This window comes from Microcebus murinus, chromosome 6 (genome assembly GCF_040939455.1).
Source record: "Microcebus murinus isolate Inina chromosome 6, M.murinus_Inina_mat1.0, whole genome shotgun sequence".
NCBI lineage: Eukaryota > Metazoa > Chordata > Mammalia > Primates > Cheirogaleidae > Microcebus > Microcebus murinus.
Window position 1 is genome coordinate 13,065,999 of NC_134109.1, and position 27,074 is coordinate 13,093,072.

The 27,074-nt window shown below is 36.6% G+C and overlaps 1 protein-coding gene across 1 annotated transcript in view; it reads left to right on the forward strand.

The window, feature by feature from the left end:
* CATSPERB (catsper channel auxiliary subunit beta) overlaps window positions 1-27,074 on the forward strand; it is an 88,416-nt gene that overhangs the window by 42,336 nt on the left and 19,006 nt on the right. The window contains 6 exon segments of the mRNA XM_012773926.3: window positions 5,679-5,833; window positions 17,102-17,256; window positions 18,772-18,962; window positions 20,904-21,233; window positions 24,089-24,228; window positions 26,022-26,219. Coding sequence (XP_012629380.3) covers window positions 5,679-5,833; window positions 17,102-17,256; window positions 18,772-18,962; window positions 20,904-21,233; window positions 24,089-24,228; window positions 26,022-26,219 — 1,169 coding nt within the window.

Here is a 27,074-nt window from a genome sequence, read left to right on the forward strand (position 1 = left end):
TGATGTGTACACCAAAATCCCAGACTCTGCCACTATATAATATTTATACATGTAATAGAATTCAACTTGTACCTTCTAAATCTTTTTTTCCTAAATCTATTAATATTAAAAAATTTTTAAAGGAAAATGGAAAAAAAAAAGATTTACTAGCACCAAAAAACACAAATCAAGTCAGCCTTAAGTTCTGCTGCAACAATGCCTGACACATATTCTTCTATAGAACCTTCAAAGAAAAATAGTATTGCCTAAGAATTTAAAACCAACTCAACTCATTAATCGTATGCAAAAACTGACAGAAGGACGTTGTAAACACTATATTTTATCAAATCAAAGATTCTATTGATTATAAGATGCACTTTTTTCTATTAAAGAAAAACCCTTCTAATTAAACTTTAACACAGTTAACAGTGATCTTCAGTGATGCATGAATTGCTCTGACATTATTTCTCCTACTGTAGTTGCATTGATTGGTGTGTGATAAGGCAATCAATTTGCATATATTTTAGTAGTAAAATACAATGCAATTTTTATCTAGAATTATTTGCTTCCTTTCTTAGGTCCTATATAATAGGACCTAAGTTTCTACAAGAAAAGATGAAACTGGTAATTCTTCCAGTGACATTGGCTTTATTGATTAGTATATGCCCTGTTGCTTTGGTTTCTTGTCTTACTGCACCCACAATAACTTTGTTGAAATGCCAAATTATAATGTAACATTTTTGAAGGCATTTTAAGCAGTAATAAACTTCAACATGATTCAGGAAACTCAGTTAAAGTGATGACAGTATAAACAACTGAGACAGAATTCATGCATGTGTAGGCAATTGACCACTGTGGTGTGAGTGCCCCCTGGCGGACAATGATTGTAAGATGCATCAATTATAAGATGTCACAATTTTCAAGATGTTAAAAATGTGAAACAGTCTATCTTACCTTGTTTATCAATGAAATATGGCAATTATATAAGCAAAGTTATGCTTTTGAAACTATCACTGGGAAAGAAGAAAGACCTCACTATACATGTTTCTGAGGAAATAAATATGAATATTATTGGTACCAAAAATTAAAATGTGGGTGAGTCTCTCAGAATCTCATGAAAAACAATCAAGAATTGAAAAGATCAGGTGAAGAATAAAAAGTGAAGGCCAAAAAACCCAAGGTTTTGCCATCCCTAAGAGGTAGTCCAAGACACTATTTCCTCATCTGAACACACACACACACACACACACACACACGGAATTAGGAATTTTTTGGAAACCTTTATTGTGATCATCAATAGAATTTTTAAAAATGTGTTTACAATATATATTGTTTTTAAAAGCCAAAGGAAACAGATGGCCATACAAAACAGACCATAAAACAACCAAAAGTAGACCTAGTCTACAGTTGTCACCATAAATGTGATTATTCACTTATTCGACAACATTTATTGAGTACCTCTTACATGATAGGTACTGTTCTAGTCACTAGGTCTATAGCAGTTCCTCTTCTTGTGGAGCTTATACCCTTGTTAGGAGAAACTGATAATTAACAAAAAACAGGCTGTGCGTAAGATAAATGCTACAGTTGTGGGGGGATGGGGAAAGAAGGCTAAGGTAAATAGGAAGTACCAGGTGTGTTGCTGTGGTGTAGTGAAGTGTGTGTTGAGGTCAGGGTGAACAGATCTGAAGGAAATGAGGGAGTAAGCCCTGCAGATATCCAAGGATAAGCAACATTTCTGCATTAAAGGCAGGGTCTCACTTTGGATTTTAAAATCCTGAAATATGATGCCAGGAGAGAAAAACTTAAAGCAAAAGTGGAGAGAAAGAATATAAATAAGGACTTGAACAAACATGCCAAATAGACTTGGAGAGAAAGCATAGGTGGTAATGTTAATAGTCACACAAAGCAAGATTTTTATTTAATAAACAAAATCATTCTTTGTGTGATAAAATATCAATAGTAAAAATACGTCACTATTGGGTCAATGCTCTAAAAAATACAATATATATAAATACACAAAATTCAACTGTAAGGAACACTAGAAGAAATCAATTGAAGTGCTAATGTAGAAGAAATTTTAAATTGACAGTACTAAATATTTAATACATAAAGATCAAGGTAAGAGTATAGTGGAACATTCCATGTAGAAGAATTAAGATGTAGTGTTGAAATATATGGCACATATACTATAGTATTCTGTACCTAAAATGTTTCCTAGGGATGACTCATTGACAATGAGACCATAAAGGTAAACTGAACCCAGTTATCCATTTGAGTCAAGCTAAAGAATTTCTTCATGTTATCAAAAGATTGATTATTAACCTAATTACATGTGTATTTTAGAAAGATAACATGGGGGATATATGGAAAAATGTGAGATTTGGGCCAAAGTGATATACTTGTAGGCTATTTTAAAAGTTTAGGACAGATGGTGAGGCTCTGGATTAGAAAAGTGGCCTCAGGTATGGAGAGAACAGTAACTGATTATGACTGAATCAGTGGGACTTGGTGAAGGATTGGATGTGAAATAGGGGGGAGCAGGTAAAGCTAAGAGTTACATGTAGGGCAACCGGAAGAGTAATGACACAGTGAGCATTATCCATAGAACACAGTATCTAGGGGACTTCTACTTCCAGTTATGGCATAACTTTGCTGCTGAGAATAACTAAAATAGTTAGTTAAATTATTTTTTAAATTGAAAACCTGGAAAGATGATAGAAACAACCAAGCCAAAATCTAAGGGAAAACAGGAACTTGGAGACATAAATAGGACACACAAATCCCAAATCCTTCTGCCCTGAAGGTATTTACAAATTCCTGCCAACTTAAGCTTTGAGCTTGGTGGATTAATGAAGAGATATGACCCTGAGTCCACCCGAGGTGGTGAGCATGATGGATGGCATGCCCACTATGAGGCAGAACCCCAGAGGATTCTTAGGATAAGGATGAACCGGAAGTAAAGGCATACACACTCTCACATATGTCCACCAGGAATACAGCAAAGTTGTCTTGTTAAGTGAGTAGGGAAAAAAGAAGAGAAAAAACCTGTCTGAGAGGTTGTGGCCCTGGGAAGACCGCAGTAAGATTTGTAGTCCTGATTTGCATTGTCTGGCTGGTCTAGTGAATCTCCGGCTGAGATTTGTTTCTGGGAGTACTTCAGGCAACCGGAAAGAGCAAATGCAGATCTTCACCAGAGGAAGACATCATCCTAGGCCTCAAAAATGCTCCCAATTTTTTTTCAAAGGTAATGACATGTATACAGTAAAAAGTAACCAATATAAAAGGAAACAAAGCTCCATGACTGAAGATAGTACAGTAAAGATACTACTACACAGGAGAAGCAGACCAAAAAAAAAATCACCTGCTAGAATTACTAGAAAGAAGTTTTTTCTAAAAAGATTGTATTTACTGTGTCTCACAAAATAAAAGGCAACTTGACAATATGTGCAGGGAATTATTATAAAAAAACTATAAAAAGTGACCTATTAAAAATATGAAATGAATAAAAAAAACAAAAAACAAAAAAAATCATTCCACTGCATTATGGCCCCTTAGTTTAACTACACATTCCCCATTGCAAGACCAGGCATCTTTGTCCATCTTGTTCACTGATGTACCTCGGTGGGATACAGCACATAATAGGATCTCAACAAATATTTGTTGAATTGAGCAAATGAATAAATGAAAAAAAATATGAAATGGATCTTTTGGTAATGAAAAATATCATATCAAAACCAAATCATTAATCAAAAAGTTTAACAACTCTTAGAATGTTGATGCAAAATTCCTGAAGAAACTATGAGCCAACTAAATCTAGCAATATATAAAAAGAAAATAATGTTATATCGCGACCTTGTTGGATTTATACCAGGATTCCATGATGGTTTAGCATTAGAAAGTTAATCAGTACAGCAATATTAAAGATTACAGGAGAAAAAAAGAATCCCATGATCATCTCATAAGTGCAGGAAAAAAATATAATAAAACTCAATATTCATTCATGGTTTTTATAAAAGCACCTTAGTAAGCCAAGAATGGAGGATCTAGAGGGGAAAAAAAAGCTAAAGCAAGTATTCAATCAGATTTTATAGTAACACATTAAAAGCTTTTGTTTGTAATCAGGAACAAGACAAAGAAGCATGCTACTATCACTTATATTCATCATTGTGTTGGAGAGCCAAATTAGCCTAGAAAGGCAAGAACAATATTTAAAAAGTATAAGGTTGGAGAGAAAGAAACACAGCTGTCCCTGTGATAGAGAATGTAATCGTGGACATAGATAACCTGAGGCTTGTGTGGCTGGAGCCCCATAAGCAGCACAGACAGTAATAGGAGATAAGGTCAAGAAGGTACCAGAACCCAAGTCACAGTAGCCCCTGGAGCACATTGCAAAGATTTTGGCTTTTACTCGGAGATGTTGAAGCCACTGAGAGTTTTGATTAGGGGAGTAGGTAAAGTGACTCAACATTTTTAGTGTTGTGTTGGTTGCTCTTTTGAGAATAGACTCAAGGGGTGCTATAGGCAGAATCATGGAGACCAATTAGGAGCTGCAAGAAAGATGATGGTGGCTTGTCCAGGATGATAGCGGTGACAGTAGTGAGAAGTGGTTGGACTCTATACGTATTTTGAGGCTAACATCAATAGGTTTTACTGGTGGATTAGATATAGGGTATAAGAGAAAGAGAGGAATTAAGAATGGCACCAAGGTTTTTGGACTAAACAACAGGAATAATGCAGTTGCTGTTAATGAAGGCAAGGAAGGTTGAGGATGGGGGAGGTTTATGTGAGGATTAGGAGCTCAGTTTAGGATGAGTTCAGTTTGAGATGCTTAACCGACATTGATGTGAACCTGGTAGCAGGTAGTTAGATATGTAAGTCTGGGCCTCAGAGAAAAGAACAAGATGAGCAATTTAAATTTGGGAATCATCTAAATAAAGATGGATTTAAAATCCTAAACCTGGATGAGATCTCCAAAGATAGTGGGAGAAGAAATTTAAGAACTAAATCCTGGAGCACTCCACATTCAGGGGCCAGGGACCGGAGAATGAAGCAGAAAAGCCCAAGCTGAGTGGGATTGGATGGGAGTGTGGGGATGGGAAGAATGGGGTGCAGAAATCAGCCTCTCTCATCCTGAGCCACGAGCTTTCACTGAAGGCCCATTCAGGTGAGGGGACTCTTTCTCTAGATCAGTGTCTGTTTGGCTAAGTGAGTGCTGCTGTACTACCAGATTACAGACAGTACCTCTCAACGTGTGCCCTAACACATGAGAGAAACACAAGACACACAGTGTGGTTCAACATGTTAATCTTGGTATAACTAATGACCCAGTATCCTCCACTGATAATTCCCCTTCCCATCCTAGGGGCTGTTTTCTCACTGCCTTCCACTTATGCAGGAATCTGACTTGCTGGTATTAGAAAGAGAAATCACCACCAGAGAATGCTAACCTTTTTTCCTCTAGACCTCTTAATTAAGCATCCTCTCACTCTGTTCTGTTCTTCACCTACGTCAGCAAGCAGGTTCTATGCCTGGAGAAAACTTTCCAGGGGCTAGCATGTATTTTCTAATTCAGGAGTTTCACGCCCCTACTTTCACCCCTTAGTTTAAATGAAGAAATTTTTTTACCAGGTGTGATACTAAAAGTTTTCTAATTGTAATATGTCATTATCAAGAGACTTATGTTTATTTCCTAATAGGATTAGGAAGATATGGTGAAATTGGAACTGTTACTGATAGAGTTTTCACATTATACTATGATCACATGGGATTCATACATAAACTGACTCCGAATAACTTTGAAGCTGGTAGACCACCTGCAGCCTTTGGAAATTCTAGAAGTATTTTTGGTCAGGTCAGTGATATAATGCATTGAAACAGTTTGCTTTATTTCAAGAACAAATGCCTCTATTTTAAGAACAAATTCAATACACAGAATGGGAAAATGAGAAAGTATTTTCCTTAGGGTAAACCCTTATTAATGTGCTTTGCTCTATTTAACTAAAGAATAAACCTCCCATGTTCCAAGGAACATTTCCAAAATCTTCTTCCAAGTCCCACTCAGGGTTAAATAGCTTCAACCCCATGTAGGAGTTGAATATTCAGGCAAATATCTTCATGGCAGAACACCACCAGATATTCTAAGCTAGATCCATTACTCCAAATGCAAGCCTCGGTAGGGTTGATTCTCTACCACCCAGAGTTTGCCCTGAAGAACATGAGCTCTGGTTTACCTGTCTTCTTTCATAAGACAGAAGCACCCTAGTTTTTTTTTTTTTCTTTTTTCTAATGCCAACATAGAAAGGAGTTATCTTCTTCACAGATGACATTAGATACAGATTTTTATAATCACTTTAATATGTAATATGCTACTTGTGAAGGCATATATGCCTAAGAACTCATCACTGGGTACACAGTTATGAAAATGAATACTCATCAATCAATTTGTCAGCAAAGAATCGAACATTTTTTTACTGAGGTTCAACAAAACCTGCCCTTCGGCTTAACGGAAATAGAACAAAGAATGAATCTAGTTTTAAAAAGATCATGCTAATTACCACACCAAAACTATAGTTGAGAGGATGGTGTTTTAGCTTCCCCTGTCTGAGATATGTGCAGAGAGTGAGGGTGAGAACTTCCACGGGGGAGCAAGATGCCACCGCATGACTCCCTGTGTGTTTGCCTTAGTCTGGGGTGTGGGTGAATGATGTGAGCAGGAGTGTAACACTAACCACAAAATGAGTTAGCTCAATTTTTCACTAGCTTCCCAATTTATAGAAAATGTCTTAGTTCTCTTATGTGAAAGTTTAAATTATTAAAATAAAAAAACAATAGGGATTTTTATACTTGGGACAGGTTTGAGGAACTCACACTCAACAATATCACCTCTCTCTCTCCACAAACTATGCATGCATCCTCACTGAAGAAAAATAATCACTAGCTTTTACTGTGTCCCAGGCACTGTTGTAGAGCTTTCAATCTTTATAATAACTCTTTATCCCAATTTTGCCTATGAGGAAAAGTGAGGCACAGAGAGGCTAAATAATTTATCTAAAATCACACAACTGGTTAGCTATTGGAATTAGGCATCTATCCCGGTAAAACTGGCTCCAGGGCCTATGCTTTCAGCCACCCTACTGCCTTTCATTGGACTTGAGTACACTTTTCATGGGATACAGAATGTCATACAGAATTCTAAATAATTTTTAGCCATTTTAGTAATTTTCAAGAGTCCTTAAGCTATTTGTTCAGTCCCACATTTATTTTCCTTGCATCTATTTCCTACTCTTTTCCCTTCTCAGTGGGTTCCCAAAATTCAGAGAAAATGGGTCTTAGAGGCATTATTTGATGGCTGTGCCCCCCAAAATTCTGTACTACCCACTGCCCTCTCTTTGTCTCATGACAAGAAGGTCAACTCCAACATCCCCTTTGGGGCTGGTCCTCACCTCTCTTCTCACCCCTAAAAGTCTCCAAGCAGGACCAGATCAGGACTGGAGAAAGGTATGTTGAAAAGAAAGATCTACGTGTCAGAAATATAACTGAAATTCCTATGTTGACAGCAAGAGAAAGTCTGTGAGTTAGAGGAAATAAGAAAGGCATATGCTACCAGTTGGGAGACTCAGACAGTAGCTGTGCAGAGTCTCTTGCATGAAACAGGGAGCAGCAGCTTTCAAGTGAGAAGAGGTATTCATAATCCTTTTCCTAAATAAAAACTCCAAATAAGAACCCAGTTCTAAAATCTGCACCCACATACACAATGGAAGTCAAGTTTCTGTGTGCCCTTCCACTCCAGTCACTGACTGTGTGCCCTTCCACTCCAGTCACTGACTAGTCATCAGAATTTCTTTTTATCCTCAACAGAGAAATACATTTTCCCTTGCATACACATGGATATTCCAACAGAACATGTTAAAATATTACTCCAAATGGTAAGTACAACAGTATTGTTTTGATGTGAACTGAAAATAAATCTGGGAGGAAGAAGATGGCTGACTAGAAACATCAGTTGCCAGATCATGTCAGAAGAAAGGAAAAGTTTTACATAAAAAAAATATATAGATCAGGTGTGATTCTGAAGGAAAAGTGCCAGAAACTCCAAGAGATTCCATGGGAAGGAGTTGCGGAGCAGAACAAGGAGCAAGATACCAGCAGAGATCAACCCTTGAGAAACTTTGGAGCCCTGTGGAAAGGGTAGATGGTGGGTTTGTTTCTCCTTCCTTCACACCTCTGGAAGTCAGCAGGCCCCTGAGCTGCTGGAGAGCTTTTCTATCCTCACGAGCCCAAAAGCTGTTGATGCCAGTGGACTGGGAGCTTCTTGAAAACAAAGCATCAAGCTGTCAGCTCCCTCAGCGTCACTTCTTGTCACCATAGACCTGAGCTGACACAGTGGGCACCATACTGCTTCTCCACCCACTGTGTGTCTTTGTTCTCCCTAGGAAGCTTCAGCCCTTTAGTCTTCACGTCACTTGTTCCCACACAAATACTTCCCAACTCTGGCCCAGACTGTGGTGACCACAGGGGCTGGTGAGTCCCAGGGGATCTGTGTGATCCCAGGGCTTGGACATTCTGGCTGGCCTGCCTTCCAGGGAGAGAGACAAAAGTGACCAGAGTTCTAGCTCTCCTCCATTCAGAGTCTTCTTCTCCCCTACCCTTCCCCCACCCACTACTGCTGAGTGGCACAGGCACCCCAAGGGACAATTGAGCCCAGACTCTTAGAAGTAGCTGCTTCCCCTCTGTTTATATACCTACCATAGAAAGGCTTCCATAGAAAGTGGGGCTCACACATTTCCTCTTAAAGACCTGCAGCAGACCAAGGGATGCTCAGACTATGTGCTCCCTGACTGCTGGTGCTGCTCACCTGGCTGCTCCAGCAGAGCAAGGCATACTCTGAAGTGGAGGGACATTCAAACTGCTCAACCATTCCATGGGCAACTCAGGACCAGCACACTTCTCCCTGGAACAGTTAGGGATTGAATTTCAGGGACCAGGAGACAGGCCCACAGGCCAGGTCCCATACCCTCAGGACTCAATTGTGTTGCTCAGCGACACAGAAGAGGGATTTGTGAACTACTCCCAAGAGATGAGGGAGCCCACGTGGGCAGAACTAAAGAGTGTAGTGTGGGTCTGAGGTGCAGCACACTCACAGAACACCCTTCCCTCCACAGGAAAACCATGCATTCAGTCCAGGGGCAGAATCCTGGACAGGGAAGCTCCCAGCCCATAGTGCCATTGCTGGTGAGCTCAGTTAGATTGAGCTCCTGCCTGCAGCCAGATACTGGAAGGAGACCTTGGGGCAGAAGAGGAAGGAGAAGAACAAAACTCACTCCCAATAGCCAGACTGTGAATCTCAGATGACCCTTTCCCCATGAGCAGACTTTCTGGCTTGGTGGGGATGCTTCAGCTCCTCCCTGGTGGCATTCCACAGTGGCCTGGGAGCAGACCCTCCATCCCTGCTGAGATAGCTCTTGTGCCTGCCTCTGTGGAACCTGAAGGCAGGCTCACCTGACTCAGCCCCACCCAGCCTCACTCCTCCACACATCTCTGCTGTGACAGAGAATAAGGAGTCCCCTGGGAATTCTAGGGCCCTCCCACCACCTGGGGCATCTGAATGCTTCTCCTGACGGCCTAGAGCTGGTCACAGGTCCCAAACAATAACCCTGCAGTTTGCTCTTTCTGACACATGCCATCTACTGGCAGGAGGGACAACTTGTACAGTCAATTACAGCATTTACTGACTCAATCATACAGGGCATGGCTGATTCTTACACACAAGACACTGTCTTAGAGATTAAACTGGGTGTCCCAATATAATTCACACTATTAAGAGGACCACAGGGCTGGGGAAATAGAAAGGATTTCAAATACCTCCATATTCCCTCGTCAGCAAGAGACAGTGAATCTGCCTGCACACTGTACACCACCACTACAGCCCACAAATAACTAGGAACTGAGGAAAAACACCACACTAATGATATCTGTCATCAAAGCATCCATCCAGAAGCTAGATCCCTATCAAAGCCACCCAGAAACAAAGCCAAAGGTTCTTACTGAACATATGCTGTAGACAAACTCTACAGAGTGAGGAAGGAGGAAAAAAGCCCCATCTAATCAAAAGAAAATCCCAAAAGAAGAAGTGACAGCTACTCCAGATGAGAAGGAATCAGCACAAGAATTCCAGAAGTATGAAAAATGAGAGTGAAAGGACACCCCTAAAGGAGCATACCAGCTCTCTAGCAATGGATCCCAACCAAAATGAAAATATTAAAATGACAGATAAATAATTCTAAATATGGATCATAAGAAAGCTCAATGAAATCCAAGAGAAAATGGAAAACCAACTCAAAGAAACCAAAGAAACAATTCAGAAAATAAATGAAAAATTTACTAAGGAGATAGACATGTTTTAAAAATAGAACTTCTGGAAATGAAAAATTCATTTAAGGTAATACAAAACACAGTGGAAAACTTTAAGAATAGACTAGACCAGGCAGAAGAAAGAATTTCAGAGCTTGAAAACAAGTCTTTTGAATTAACCCAGTCAGTCAAAAATAAAGAGCAAAGAACCAAGAGGAATAAACAAAGTGTATGAGAGATATGGGATTATGTAAAATAGCCAAATATAAGAATCATAGACATCTCTGAGGGTGAAAAAGAAAAAGCACAAGGTCTGGAAAACCTATGTGAGGGAATAATTGAGGAAAACTTCCCTGGTATTGCTAGAGATTTAGACGTCCAGATATAAGAAGCTCAACCAATACCTGTGAGATTCATTGCAAAGAAGGAATCACCAAGACATATAGTCACAGACTGGGCAAAGTCAACATGAAAGAGGAAATCCTACCAGCTATGAGGTGAAAATATCAAGTAACTTACAAAGGAAAACCCATCAGGCTAACTTCAGACTTCTTATTGGAGACTTTACAAGCCAGAAGGAATTTGGACCCCCATCTTCAATCTTCCTAAACAGAAAAATTTCCATCCTAGAATTTTGTATCCTGAAAAACTAAGTTACATATATAAAGGAGAAATAAAGACTTTTCCAAATAAGCAAACACTGAGGGAATTTGTCACGACCAGACCTCCCCTACAGAAAATACTCAGAACTGCATTATACGTGGATCAGCACAATAGATACCCCAAAGTGTAAAATCATCCTAAAGCTCACAGTGCATATAAAACAATAACACAAGAGGGAAAACAAAGCAATAAGGTACTACTCAATATGATGAACAGAACAGCATCTCACATATCAATTCTATCACTCAATGTTAACAATCTGAATGCCCCACTCAAAAAACATAGGCTTGGCACAAAAATAGGAATATTGACCAGTGGAACAGATCTGAGAATCCTGATATAAAATCATCCTCATATAGCCATCTAATCTTTGACAAAGCAGACAAAAACATACGCTGGGGAAAAGAATCCCTTTTCAATAAATGGTGCTGGGAAAACTGGATAGCCACTTGTAGAAGGCTAAAGCAGGACCCATACCTTTGACCTCTCACAAAAATCAACTCACGCTGGATAACAGACTTAAACCTAAGGTATGAAACTATTAGAATTCTAGAGGAAAATGCTGGAAACACTCTCCTAGACATCAGCCTAGGCAAAGAGTTTATGAAGAAGTCCTCAAAGGCAATCACAGCAGCAACAAAAATAAATAAATGGGACATGATGAAACTAAAAAGCTTCTGCACAGCCAAAGAAACAGTCATGAAAGTAAACAGACAACCTACAGAATGGGAGAAAATTTTTGCATCCTACGCATCCAATAAGGGCCTGATAACTAGAATATACTTAGAACTCATGAAAACCAGCAAGAAAAAATCAAATAACCCTATTAAAAAGTGGGCAAAGGACTTGAACAGAAACTTTTCTAAAGAAGACAGAAGAATGGCCAACAAACATATGAAAAAATGCTCAACATCTGTAATCATCAGGGAAATGCAAATCAAAACTACAATGAGATATCACTTAACTCCAGTGAGAATGGCCTTTATCAAAAAGTCTCCAAATAACAAATGCTGGCGTGGATGCGGAGAGAGAGGAACACTCCTACACTGCTGGTGGGACTGCAAACTAGTTCAACCTCTGTGGAAAGCAATATGGAGATACCTTAAAGCGATACAAGTGAATCTACCATTTGATCCAGCAATCCCATTGCTGGGCATCTACCCAAATGATCCAATGACACTCTACAAAAAAGACACCTGCACTCGAATGTTTATAGCAGCACAATTCATAATTGCAAGGCTGTGGAAACAGCCCAAGTGCCCATCAATCCAAGAATGGATTAATAAAATGTAGTATATGTATACCATGGAGTACTATTCAGCTCTAAGAAACAACGGTGATATAGCACATCTTATATTTTCCTGGTTAGAGCTGGAACCCGTACTACTAAGTGAAGTATCCCAAGAATGGAAAAACAAGCACCACATATACTCACCAGCAAACTGGTATTAACTGAGCAGCACCTAAGTGGACACATAGGTACTACAGTAATAGGGTATTGGGGAGGGGGGGGAAGGGGGTGAGTATATACATACATAATGAGTGAGATGTGCACCATCTGGGGGATGGTCATGCTGGAAACTTAGACTTGTGGGGGGAGGGGGGAAAGGGCATTTATTGAAACCTTAAAATCTGTACCCCCATAATATGCCAAAAAAAAAAAAATACTGTCTGACAGCAAAAAAAAAAAAAAAAAAGGCATAGGCTGGCTGAATGGATGATAAACACAACCAAAGTATCTGCTGCCTCCAGAAAATACATCTAACCCACCAGAACTCATGCAGACTCAAGGTAAAGGTATGGAAAAAATATTCCACACAAATGGAAACCAAAACAGAGCAGATGTGGCCATTTTCAGAACAGATAAATTTGACTTTAAATCAACAATGGTAAATAAAGGCAAAGATGGTCATTATATAATGGTAAAGGGAGCAATTCAACAAAAAAAATAATAATCCTAAATATATATACATCTAACACAGGAGCTCCTAGATTCATAAAGCAAATCATAGTAGATATAAGCAAAGAGATAAATAGTAGCATCATAATTGCCTAAGACTTCAACATCCCACTAACAGAGGTGGACAAATCATTAAAGCAGAAAATAAATAAACACTGGATTTAAATGAGACTCTAGACAAATGGGCCTAACAAGCATTTTCAGAACATTCTACCCCAAAACTACTGAATTACATTCTTCTCATCAGCACATGGGCTATTCTCTAAGACTAATTATATCTTAGGCCAAAAAACATGTCTCAAAAAAATCAAAATCATACCATGTATCCTCTCAGACCACAGTGGAATAAAACTAGACATCAATTCCAAGAGAAACAGTCAAATCAGAAATGAAAAAGGTGATAGTAAAACAGGCACCACAGACACACAAAATATTATCCCAAATACTATGAAAATCTTTACACACATAAACTAGAACACATAGAGAAATGGACAAATTTCTGGGAATACACAACCTCCCAAGATTCAATCAGGAATAAATAGAACTCCTGAACATACCAATAATGAGCAGTGAGATTAAAGCAGTAATAAAAAAAAATCTTCCACAAAAAACATCCCTGGACCACATGGATTCACAGCCAAATTCTGTCAGACCTGCAAAGAAAAGCTGGTACCCATACTGCAGAAATTATTCAATAACATTGAGAAAAAGGAAATCCTCCCCAACTTATTCTATAAAGCCAGTATCACCTTGATACCAAAGCCAGGAAAGGACCAAACAAAAAAAGAAAACTACAGACCAATATTCCTTATAAATATAGATACAATAATCCTCAATAAAATACTACCAAACTGGATTCAAAAGCACATCAAAAAAATAATCCACCATGACCTAGTAGGGTTCCTCCCAGGAATGCAAGCATGGTTAAACATATATAAATCAATAAATGTTATTCACTATATAAACAGAAGCAAAAACAAAGACCATATGATCATCTCAATAGATGCAGAAAATGCATTCAACAAAATCCAACATGCTTTCATGATAGAAACCCTCAACAAACTAAGCATAGAAGGAACATAGCTCAAAATTATAAAAACCATGCATGACAAACCCATAGCCAACATCATACTGAATGGGGAAAAGTTGAAAGCATTCCCTCTTAAGAACTGGAACAAGAGAAGGGTGCCCACTGTCACCACTTCTAGTCAACATAGTGCTGGAAATCCTTGCCAGAGCATTCAGGGAAGAGAAAGAAATAAAAGGTATCCAAATTGGGAAAGAAGAGGTCAAAGTATCACTTTTCATGATAATGTGATCTTGTATCGAGAAAATCCTTAAAACTCCACCAAGAGACTCCTGGAATTGATAAATAAATTATTAGGAAAATCTCAGGTTCGGTAGCATTTCTATATACCAATAACAGTCAAGCTGAGAGTCAAATCAAGGACTCAATATTCAAAAAGCTACAAAGAAAATAAAATACTTAGGAATATATTTAACCATGGAGGTGAAAGATCTCTACAGGGAGAATTATGAAACACTGATGAAAGAAATTGCAGATGGCACAAACAAATAGAAAAACATTTCGGGCTCATGGCTCAGTAGAGTCAACATTGTTAAAATGTCCATAATGCCCAAAGTGATTTACAGATTCAAGGCAATCCTCATCAAAAAGCCAACATCATATTACATACATCCAGAATAAATAATTGTACACTTTATTTGGAAACAAAAAAAAGAGCCTGAATATCCAAAGCAATCTTAAGAAAAAGAACAATTCTGGAAGCCTCACATAACCTAACTTCAGACTATACTACAAGGCTATAGTAACCAACACATCAGGGTATTGATACAAAAATAGAGACATAGACCAATGGAACAGAACAGAGAACCCAGGCATAAAACTATCTTCCTATAGCCAATGGATCTTCAACAAAGCAGGCAACAACATACAGTGGGGAAAGGAAGCCCTGTTCAATAAACGGTACTAGGAAAATTGGATAGCCACATGCAGAAGAATAAAACAGGACCACTATCTCTCACCACTTACAAAAATGAATTCAAGATGGATAATGTCAGGCATAAAACCATAAAAATTCTAGAAGAAAATGTACGAAAAACTCTTCTGGACATCGGCCTAGGCAAAGATCTTGACTAAGACCCCAAAAGCAATTACAGCAACAACAAAATTAAATAGATGGAACTTGGTTAAATTAAAAAGCTTCTGCACAGCAAAGGAAATAATCAAGAGAGAAAATAGACAACCTACAGGATGGGAGAAAATATTTGCAAACTATACATCTGATAAAGGGCTAATATCTAGAATCTACAAAGAACTCAAACAAATCAGCAAGAAAAAAAACAAACCACCCTATCAAAAAGTGGGCAAAAGACACGAACAGAAACTTTTCAAAAGAAGATAGACAAATGGCAAAAAAACACATGAAAAAATGCTCAGTATCTCTACTCATCAGGAAAATGCAAATTAAAACCACAATGAGCTATTACCTTACCCCTGACAGAATGGCTTTTATTAAAAAGTCCAAAAGCAATAGATGCTGGCATGGATGCCAGCAAGGAAAGGAACACTTATACACTGTTGGTGGGACTGCAAATTAATACAACCTCTATGGAAAACAGTATGAAGATTCCTCAAGGAACTAAAAATAGACCATTGCATCTAGCAATCCCACTACTGGATATCCACCCACAGAAAAAGAAGTCATTTTATCAAAAAAGATACCTGCACTCAAAAGTTTATTGCAGGACAATTCACAATTGCAAAGATGTGAAATCAACCTAAGTGTCCATCAATTCATGAGTGGATTAACAAAATGTGGTGTATATATACATGGAGTACTACTTAGCCATAAAAAGAAATTAACGTCTTTTGCAGCAATTTGAATGCAATTGGAGACCAGTATCCTAAGTGAATTATCTCAGAATAGAAAAACCAACACCATATATACTCTCTAATAATTTGGAACTAATCAGTGGGCACACATGGGCACAGAGAGAAGTAAAAGTCACTGGAAATCAAGAAGGGGAGGAGGAATAAGGGGAGGGCTAAAACCCTACTTAACAAGTACAGTGAATACTATTCGGGTGATAAGCACACTCATAGCCCTGACTTAAGCATTATAAAAGCTATCCATGTAACAAAAACATTTCTTCCCCGTTAATATTTTGAAATTAACAATAGAAAGAAAAGGAGCCAGACAAGCTGGGTTCATATTCAGGCTCCACCGCTGACCAGCCACATGACCTTGAAGAAGTTTCTTGACTTTGCCAAGGCTCAATTTCCTCATCTATAAAATTGTGATATTTATGGTAGCTTCCTCATAAGGTTCCTTGGGAGGATTAAACAGTGCTTAGCATCATGGCAGGCACACTGTGCCTGCTCAGTAAATGGAGGCTGTTATTATACTTTCCTACCTGACAGTCATTACAGAAAGAGGTGCCCATCAGGGCCCAGGAGCATGTGGCCCTTGTGGTGAGAGTCAGATGCCAAGAGGAATAAGAGACACAATCACACTCTAAGTGAAGACCCTCTCCCTACCCCGCAGCACTCTTTACTGGGTCTTCCCAGAAGCTCACTGAATGAAAAGCCCCAGCTCAGACATGTGGCCAGATGGCTAAGTTCTAAATCCTGGCTATGCCTTGGGACCTTAAGCAAGATTTGAGGCCTCTCTGGGTCCCAGTTTCCTCTTCTATGTTGCCATTCACAATTATCTCACAAGGACTGAATAACGTGACACAGTGATGCATGTGAGAGTGGTTTATAAACTGTAGAGCACAGGATGATAATACTGTAGTTCTGTTTGGTGGAGTGGGCTCATTGTTTGTAAGGATTTTTGTTGGGCCAGGACTAGGGGAAAAGGGGAAGATTCTTATGTTTTTCCCAATTCCCCTAGGAGGCCATTGCAATCTGTCAGATTTCTCTTGAACACCAAGTTCATTAGGGTTTTAACAACTAATTCATTCAACACATGTTCATTGAGGGCCTCCAGTGTACTGGGTTTTCTGAGTACTGGGGCTATATCAATAAAAAAAAGAAAAAGAAAAGAAATATGTTACTTGAATTTTGTCTAACTGAAGTATAAAATATTTTAAATACAATCTTTTCTTTTTTTCTGATTCTAGGCTCCTGATATGGGCTTCGAGACTGCACTTGCTCCACAGTTTATTTCCTTAAGAGAAATGATCTTTTTTGCATATGTACCTGAAAATGAATCTCAGGCAACATTATACACCAAGAAATTCAACAATATGCACTATGGAAAAGTGATAAACTCCGGGTAGTTAGTGATTTGCCTCACATTTGTTTAGATTACATACTGGTTTTTAGATTCTAAATTTGTGAGCCTACTTTTTTAAGTAATTTTCTTGGTCAAATAGACTCTTTTTATGATACCCTGCAATGCCAAATACATTTATCAATTCCATGTTCTAGTAGCTTTATAGTTCTGCATTCTATATTTAAGTCTGTACTGTGCAGTTACCAGGGAGGAATAACTATTAAAAAAAAAAGAAAAAATATATATATTTAAGTCTGTGATCCATTTCAAGGTAATTTTTTGTGAAGGCTATGAAGTCTATGTCTAAATTCATTTTTTTTTGCATGTGGATATCCAAGGCTAATGTTTTAAAAATAGGTTATAAAGTTAATATATGTTCATAATAGAACTTTCCTTAAAGGCAGATAAATATAAAAAAGAAAATTGAAATCATGACTGTTAACACTTTGATGTATTATCAATTAGTCCTTTTTACATTCATTTTAACATTTTTACCTTGCTTTTTTTCATTTGAACATTATAATATGACCATTTTTCTTATATAATGAAAAGTTATTTGTAAACTCCACATTAATAGTTGTATTTAGGCCGGGCGCGATAGCTCATGCCTGTAATCCTAGCTCTCTGGGAGGCTGAGGCGGGCAAATTGCTCGAGGTCAGGAGTTCGAAACCAACCTGAGCAAGAGCGAGACCCCATCTCTACTATAAATAGAAAGAAATTAATTGGCCAACTAATATATATAGAAAAAATTAGCTGGGCATAGTGGCGCATGCCTATAGTCCTAGCTACTCGGGAGGCTGAGGCAGAAGGATCGCTTGAGTCCAGGAGTTTGAGGTTGCTGTGAGCTAGGCTGATGCCACGGCACTCACTCTAGCCTGGGCAACCAAGTAAGACTCTGTCTCAAAAAAAAAAAAAAAAGTTGCATTTACTCTAAATATGTCATATATTATCATTTACTTAGTTTTCCTATTGTTGGCAATTCTTATTTCTAATTTTTACCATAATGCTGTGCTAAATATCTTTGTATAGAAAGCTTTTCCTTGTGTTTTAGGTTATTTCTTTACAACCGAGCTATATTAATAGAATTACAGAATCTGAGGGGAAAATATAATGGCTGAGCTCTTAATGCATAATGTCAAATTGCTTTCTAGAAAGCTTGTACATTAGACATGAGGGTCTTGTGTAAAAGAAAAAAAAAAAAAAAAAAAAAAAAAAAAAAAAGAAAGCTTGTACTAATTTATAATTCCATCATTAGTGGATGAGTGCCTGTCTCCACTCAATTCTCACCATTACTGAACCCTGTCATTTAAAAATATTTACTAATCTTAGAGGTAAAAATTGTACCCCATTGTTGTAATTGCTATTTTATTGACCTTACTATTGAGGTTGAGCAGATGTTAATCAAATGTTCATTAGTTAGCTATTTAGAGGTTTGTAAATTATTTGTTCATAAAGTGGCTCATTTAAGCCACTGTTTTATCCAAATTGTTTAACAGTTGTTGGTTTGTTTTTAGAAAAACTGGGAAAGCTTACATACGAAAGATAATGCAACATGACACTATTAAAGGATTTTTGTCCTCAGCTATTGCAGAAATGACGGAGCCTTTTGCAATAGAAGAAGAAAATGAGAGCTCTTGTTTGTCTAGTTCCCTTTCCATTAGTGAGACTGCAAATTCCTTGTATAAACTTACTCTTGACTTACAAAGTAAGTGTAACAATGTAATACGTCTCTGCTAACTAGAAAAAAATATCATTTGACAAGATTTTTTATGCTCATTTATAGAGCAATAGATCTCAAATTTTAGTCCAATTGGCAAACTACCTAACTTTACATATATTTAGGTTCCGAGAGGATTTATTTTTTTCTAATATAATAAAACCTAGCTATAACTTTATTGATATTTCATCAATAATAGTGCCTATCATTCATTCCTATGAGTTTATTTTGTCTTAAACAATGCTCAGAAGCACTGACAGAAAATAGGAAGTTCACACAGACTTTGCCCCACATAATAAAATAATTTTGAATCACAGTTATATAGGGTATTTCTATCTAAAAGGATAATCTGATAGATACATAGCAAAAGTTAATATAGTTTATTCTAAGAATTTGGATTTTACTCTGAGTAAACAAGAAGCTATTGGAAGGTTTTGAAGAGAAAGTGACATGATCTGACTTATGATTTAAAATTATCACTTTGGAGCCTGTGCTGAAAACAGACTCGGCAGGTGATGGAGAGAGAGAAGGCAAAGAGGAAATCAGGGAACTAAGCTGTGGAGACCGTTGGAATAATCAACTGTAAGGTCATATTAAACTTAAGATGCCTGTTACTCATCCAGTCAGAGGAATAAGATGGGCATTTAGGAGTACAAGTCTGGAAGCTCAGTGAAGAGGTCTGGACTGGAGATATAAATCTGAAAGTTGTCAGCATATGTATTAATATGATAGTTAGTGCTATGAGACCAAATGAGAAAACCTGGAAAATGAGTGGAGATGTAGAAAGGAAGAGGTTTGAGGTCTAATCCCAGGCATGCCAACCTGTAGCGTCCAGGGAATGGAGGAGAATCTGTACAGGAGATTGAATGGTTTGGTCAGAGATGAACTAAGAGAGAGTGTATCTCAGAAGCCAACTGAGGAAGTGTCACATGCCACCAATAGGTCAGGTAAGGTGAGGAATGAAAACTGGCCAGGGGATCTGTATGAAAGTCATTGGTAACCTTGACAAAAGCTGTTGGCTGGAGTAGTGGAGTGATTGGAATGAGTTAAAAAAAACTATGAGAAGAGAACTGAAGACAGTGAATAAAGCTAATGCTTTCAGGGAGTTTCACTCACTATAAAGGGGAGGCGAGAAGTTATATTGTAGTTGAGGGGGGATGTTGGAAAGGATTTTTGTTGGTTTGTTTAAATTGGGAGAAATTAGAGCTTGTGTACATAATTAAGGAAATTATGAGGCTTGCTCCGATTTTTATTTTTTTTAGAGTTAAGGGAGTATTGCTGATGTGTTTCATAACCTATCAATAATATTTTGATAGTGATGACCTCCCTATCCTTGAAACAGCCTTCCTTTGGCTTCATTGATATCTTCTCCAATGGATTTTCTCCAGTTGTTTGTCTCCTTGAGGGGATCTTTTTCCCTTTTCATTCCTTAAATGATGGTGTCCCTGAAGGTCTCACCCTGGTTTTTCTTCTAAATATTTGTGTTATCCTTGAATAATTATTCTCCCTTCAGCAAGTATTTATTGAGCTCATTTTATGTAATATGCACACCTTCAAGCACTGGGAAACACTGGCTACCTTATCTCTGTCTTGTATAATCACAATAAATATACCAGGTTATTAAGTCTGGTTGTAGTTCCATAGTAAAGAAATCACCTTTCTTTACTTAGCCCTGCATGGTTTTATTTTCTGCTGAAAAGTTTATAGCATAGTTTCATAGTAAACATTAAAGTATAGGTGCATGACATAGTCATGATAAATTTTCTATAATATAATTTGAATTATAAATTGAAATTTGGCAAATGTGTTGTCTGGTTAAGATAATGATGTAAAAGCTCAAATAGTATATTTTTTAGTTATGTACACCACTATGCTTAGTGAACATTGGCTGTTTTATTTTACACCAAATCTTTTCTGTTTTATCTCCAGTTGCTAATGCCTTATTTGAAGATACAGATATAGAGAAAACTGTAGTGATTCCTGGTCACAGCAGCTTTCTGATCACAAGCATTTTAGATAATAAGAATGCATTAGCTATTGCTACAATGCCTAACAGAGCATCCAGCAATGTGACCTTTCTAAAGGACTCCTGGTTTTTATACAACCTTGGGCGAAGGAATGGACAAACATGGACTATATATTCAAAACCGTGTAATTATTGGTTTGAACATGAAGAGGCAGTATCCATCAATGTCTTGAAATACATTGATCTGGGAAACTCTGAGGTTTTAAAAGTTAAAATCATACCTAAGGCAAAAGGTAAATTTGTTTTTATTGGGAAACATCAAAAGGAGATGTTATTTCTTTTCACAAATGTGAAATATACTCTTTAATATTTACTTTATCTTTGGTTCCCATAATTGTTGGCATTCTACTAATAACAATATTAGCTTCTAATTATTGAGCACTTACTATGTACTAGGCTCTGTATTAAATGATTTTTATACCCTATATTATGTAATGTTTATAATGACCCTAAATGACACGAATTATACTCCTTATTTTACAAATGAGGAAAAGGAGGTTAAGATACCAACTGAAATTTACACAGAATTTTAGTTTAGATTTTTGTCATCCTCTGAAATGAAAACCTTTTAATTACTTTCGTATCATTATATTTATTTCACGTACAGCTGACCTTTGAACAACACTGGTTAGAACTGCATGGATCCACTTATACGTAGATATTTTCAACCAGTGGATAGAAAATACAGTATTTGCGGGATGTGAAACCCACATACACAGAGGGACTGGCTTTTCCTATATGTGGGTTCTGCAGGACCCACTGTAGGACTTGAGTATAATTGTATTTTGATATACACAGGGGTCCTGGAACCAACCCCCTATGTATACCAACCACAGGACAACTGTATTTGTTTTAAGCCAAAAAATGGCTTTTAAATAGAATTCTATAGTCTTCTGCATTTCTGTAGGTATTTATTTATTTAAAAAGTAATATAAAACTTATTAAAGATGCTGGTGAAATGTTATACTGGAAAAATAAAACAAAAAAATTTAGTAAATAACTGAACTAGAAAGAGAGGAAGGAAAGATGGAAGGGAGGGAATAGGGGAGAAAGGGAGGAAAAGAGAAGAAAATCTTATCACCAGAAATGAAGGAACTCAAAGCCAAAGAAATTAGCTAATGTATGGCTCCCTGAAGCATGTGGTGTTCAGATACAGGCCATGTAGGCAGTGTGATGGATTTTAATGTCCAAGTATTGACCAAACATTTGATTTGGGGCCTTCTTACTTTGTGATAGGAAGTCGGAACTGAGACTGTTAAAGAAAGCTGGGACCATCAGATCATGAAGAGGGGATTAGGAAAACTCTACCTACTGATCCAAAGAAGCAGTAAGGGGTTTATCATCTCAGAGTGGAATAAAAAGAATCTCCTGTAAAAAACCCAAACTCCACAACAGTGTCTCATCCAGGACACTGGATGTGTTGTTTGTTCACTGATTTCAAAATGACTGCCTACCAGATTCAGGAATCACAAGCTGAGAAATAATGATAACACTTGGGCCCCAGCATAAGCACACACAAAACCCTCTGTGGGAATACTTTCATAACCAGGTATTGTGGGCTACTATGGAAAAATCAATCTCTATTGAACATGAACTAAGAAAAAGAATTTTAAGACTATGTAAGGAAATGACCCAATGTAAGAGTCAACAGGCATAGGAAATAGAAAAATTGAAACTCCAAGAAGTTGGGATAATAGAAAAATAAGAAAGACACTATGAAATAAGTATGCATAAAACTCTTAGAGTGAATAGGAACCATAATGAAAGGACAAAATGCAATTTTTTTAAAAGTCTTATTTGAAAAAAGGAACCAGGTACAACTTATATAAATGAAAATTATAGGCTTTGAAAAACATTTTGAGAACATGTATTTCCATCAATATTATATGTTAAATATTCTGAAAAACTCCCTTCTGTTTGAAACCCTTATGAATCCTTTCTTATTGTTTATATGATTAATTGTCCATATTCCCTTCAAATAATCTGAGTTTTAATTTTATGGTTTTAACTTTCTATTTAATTCTTTAAGCTATCAGAATTTTGTTTTGGCATATTATAGATGGTTAGCTAGTTGTTCCAACATTAGTCTTTTTTGTTTACTGATTTCAAAATGTAATTTTATCTTAGTATACAATTTACCTATTATTTTGACGATTTCTGGGTCTTAAAAACCTATTCTATTGTAATCTCTTTATATTCTGACACTGATACCATAATTTTCTACAAAATAATTATTTTAGTTTTAAAATATACCAAATTATTTGTTAAAGGCCTCAACCACTTATACTTGTTCAGTTTGATGGAAGGAAATAGTGATCAGCAAATCAACTCAATTGCCTCTTTCTGTAGAAAAGCCTAGGCCATGCTCCTCAAGAGTGGTCCCTGGACCCGTATTAGCACCACCAGGGCCCTTGCTAGAAATGTACAATCCCAGGCTTCACTCCAGACCTGCTCAATCTGCATTTTAACAAAATCCTTAGTTAAAGGTTGGGAAGCACAGGCCAGATAGATCATCTTGGGTTAAGGAAAACAGCTACAGATGAGACCTCAGGCAAAGCATTTATTACTTCTCAACTCTGGTTTATTGGTTAGAAAAAATGGCAATTAGACTACATGGTATTTCAAGTCTCCTTTTCCATTAAAGTTCTCAGCATGGCAAGGTTGCAAACTGATGACCTGCAGGCAGAAATTGGCCTGCTGTCATATTTTGTTTGAAATGCCTGAGAGTTTTCTCTTGGTAAGTAATTGACTGGCAGCCCTTGAAATTCAGGATGTACTCTTCATTTTTTTCCACTAAATCAGCTAACTCAGTGTAACCAGTATTATCCAAGGTAATGCATTTGAGAACCTGGCAGAGGAATGAGGGGTAGAAGGGAGAAATATTTTTCTGAGAAAATATTTGTAAAGATAAATTTCTCTAAGAACTATTAAAGTTGTTTCTATGTAAATTGCTAACTATATGTGCAGCCATTATGCAGCCTTCATAATAGATTCTATAGATGTTCTAAAATCCTGATTAGCAAATCATTATTAAATTGAGTTTACAATTTTCATTATATAATATTAACTGTTGACCTTGTTTCCATAGGTCTTCGCACACTTGAAATACCACTAGTGAAAGTGGTAGTTGGAAACCCAACTGTGTTGGAATTTAAGGCTCAAGGTTATTTTGATGATACTGATAGTTATGTAATGAAAATTTCTGTAGCTAGCAAAGCTTTACGTCAAGTAAGATTTTCTTTAATTATAAATAGTTATTAAGCATAGAAAAAAATTTTAAAACAACTATTATGGACACTTGAGCATTATTTTAAAAACCTATTTATAAATACACATATATGAACATATAGTTAGAATGAATAGATTGAAGGAAAATGGTACTAATTTTATAAAAATAGGTTTATGCTCTGCATATTTTTTAAATGTTATGTATATATATTTACCCAGCTTTACAAAAGAAAAATTGAAATGAAACTAAAGGAAATTGTACATTTCAGGTAAAATATTTTTTCACCACAAAAATATTAAGTTGAGCTATATGAAATTACTCTTCTATAGACCAAAAACAGTAGAATATTGGTTTTATATGGTTCAACCTATAATTTTTGCAAATATCCCTTTAAAAGTAGTACTATTAGATGTCTAACATTCTGGAATTTTCTGTTTGCTTTCTTGCATCTTACTTAACTTACATCTTTAGTCCCATGTATTTCCTTTAACAGTAGAACTCTGCTTAGATTCAGGATCAATGTGTTTGACAAAAGAACATAAAAATACATCATTTGTAATGGCTGCAGATTATAGGAACTGGGGCAGAACTGATACCACCAGAATCTACTACTTCACTACAGTTATTAACATCTATATATTTTTAAAGTTCCAAAAATACTTAATAATTTCAAACAATTTATCAAATGTTATTGAATGTTTAATATTGTTCAAGGATAAAATATATTTACTGTGCATAAATCCTACCAAAACCTTATCTTTATGAAATATAGTGATTGCTAAGTAAATAGTTTTTTTCAAAATGTGTATCAAAGTTATTTTATTCATCTCATCAAAGCAAATATTCAGGTATTCATTAATGAATGAGAGAGTTGGATATAATAATGGTATTTATTTAATAAGTCCTTCTTTTTAAAATGTTTTTAAGTAAATTTTATTATACTTATTTAAGGGTATACAGCTTGATTTTATAAGGTACCTATGTGTAGTAAAATAATTACTATGGTGGAAAAATATCTCACAGAGGTCCCCATGCATCATCTCACATAGGTACACATTTTTCCCTGCTGTGACAAGAGCAGCCATAATCTATAAATTTAGCAAAAACACTGAATATAATACACTGCTGTTAATTACAGTCCTCATGTTCTTGATCCTTGCTTATTTTCAAATATTTCCTAAAACAAATTAGATTAGAATATATTTCTTCCTAGAAAACAATATGTTTGCTGTTATGATTTATTCTCAAGCAGATCTTTATGGTCAAACTTCTTCTATTTCTATTTTCAGTCTATTTCTTTTCTTTTTCTATATTCTTTAGTTGGTTACTGTATTAATTTTCTAGGTCTGCCACAACAAGATGCCACAGACTTGGTGACTTAAACAACAGAAATTTATTTTCTCACAGTTCTGGAGGCTACCAGATATCAGCAGGGTTGGTTTCTTTTCTTTTGAGGCCCCTCTTCTTGGCTTGTAGACGGCCATCTTCTTGCTGTGTCCTCATGTGGTCACCACTCAGTTTTTGTATTGTCTATTTCCTAATTTCCTCTTATAAGAAGAGAAAAATAAGAAGAGAAAATATTTGTCCTTCTGATAAAGACACCAGGAATATTGCAGTAGGGCCCACCTGAATGATCTCCCTTTACCTTAATTACTTCTTTAAGGCCCTCTCTCCAAATACAGTCACATGCTGAGGTCCTAGGGGTTAGGACTTCAACATATGAGTTTTGGGTGGAAACAGTTAGTATATAACAGTTACTTTAAATAACCTTTACTTATTTGGATATTTCCAGGGTTCAACTTCACTGGCATTTATTGTCTGGGGAGCATCTGCTGACTGCTTTGTTACAACAATCGTGACAACATTGAAAAGCAGCTGTAGTTATCTCAGAACTATGCGTCACATTCCTATCACACTTATCCCACTTGAAAACTGGCTTAATGGAGAGCATATGGACAATAAGGGTTTTAACCTAATCAAAACTTTGCCGGTAAAAGATCTAAGTATATTGGTTTAAGAGTACCAATGCTATATGACTTTTCTATGATTGCCATTAATTTTAACGTTTCTTTTCTGAGATGTTCAAAATGCTTCACCATTATTTTTAAATCCTCATGTCATTTTGAGGATGTGACTATTATTTCTAAAGTATAAAAACTTTCTGAAATAATGACTTTTCTTGGTAACTTAGTCTCATGTGTATTAATATCATTTTATACTATATTATGTGGTATCATCTTGAGCTTTTGTGATGTATACAGCTAACTATTTGCCCTTACACTGACTTGTCCTAAATTGATACAATTGACCCTTGAACAACGTGTTATAATTGTGTGCACTACAGTGGATTTTTTTTCAATAAATATACTGGAAAATTTTTTGGAGGTTTTTGACAATTTAAAAAAATTTGCAGATAAACCGCATAGCTTAGAAATATCAAAAAATTATGAAAAAGATATGTCATGAATGTATAAAATATAGGTAGATTCTCATCTATTTCATCATTTACTACCATAAACTGTACATAAATATATTGTAAAAGTTAAAATTTATCAAAGTTTACACAAACATTTATAGACTGTTCATAGCACCATTTGCAGTCCAGAGGAATGTAGGCAAATGTAAAGATGCAATATTAAATCATAATTGCATAAAATTCACAATAGTACATACAGTAATACTGTAATAATTTCGCAGCCACCTCCTCTTGCTATTGCAGTGAGCTCAGGTGTCTCCAGTATGCACTTAAAATGCTGTGTGATGCTAATCATCTCCACGTGGGCAGTCGTCTCTCCAGTAAATTGCATATCACAGTAAAAAGTAAGCTCTTGTGGTTCTCAAGTAG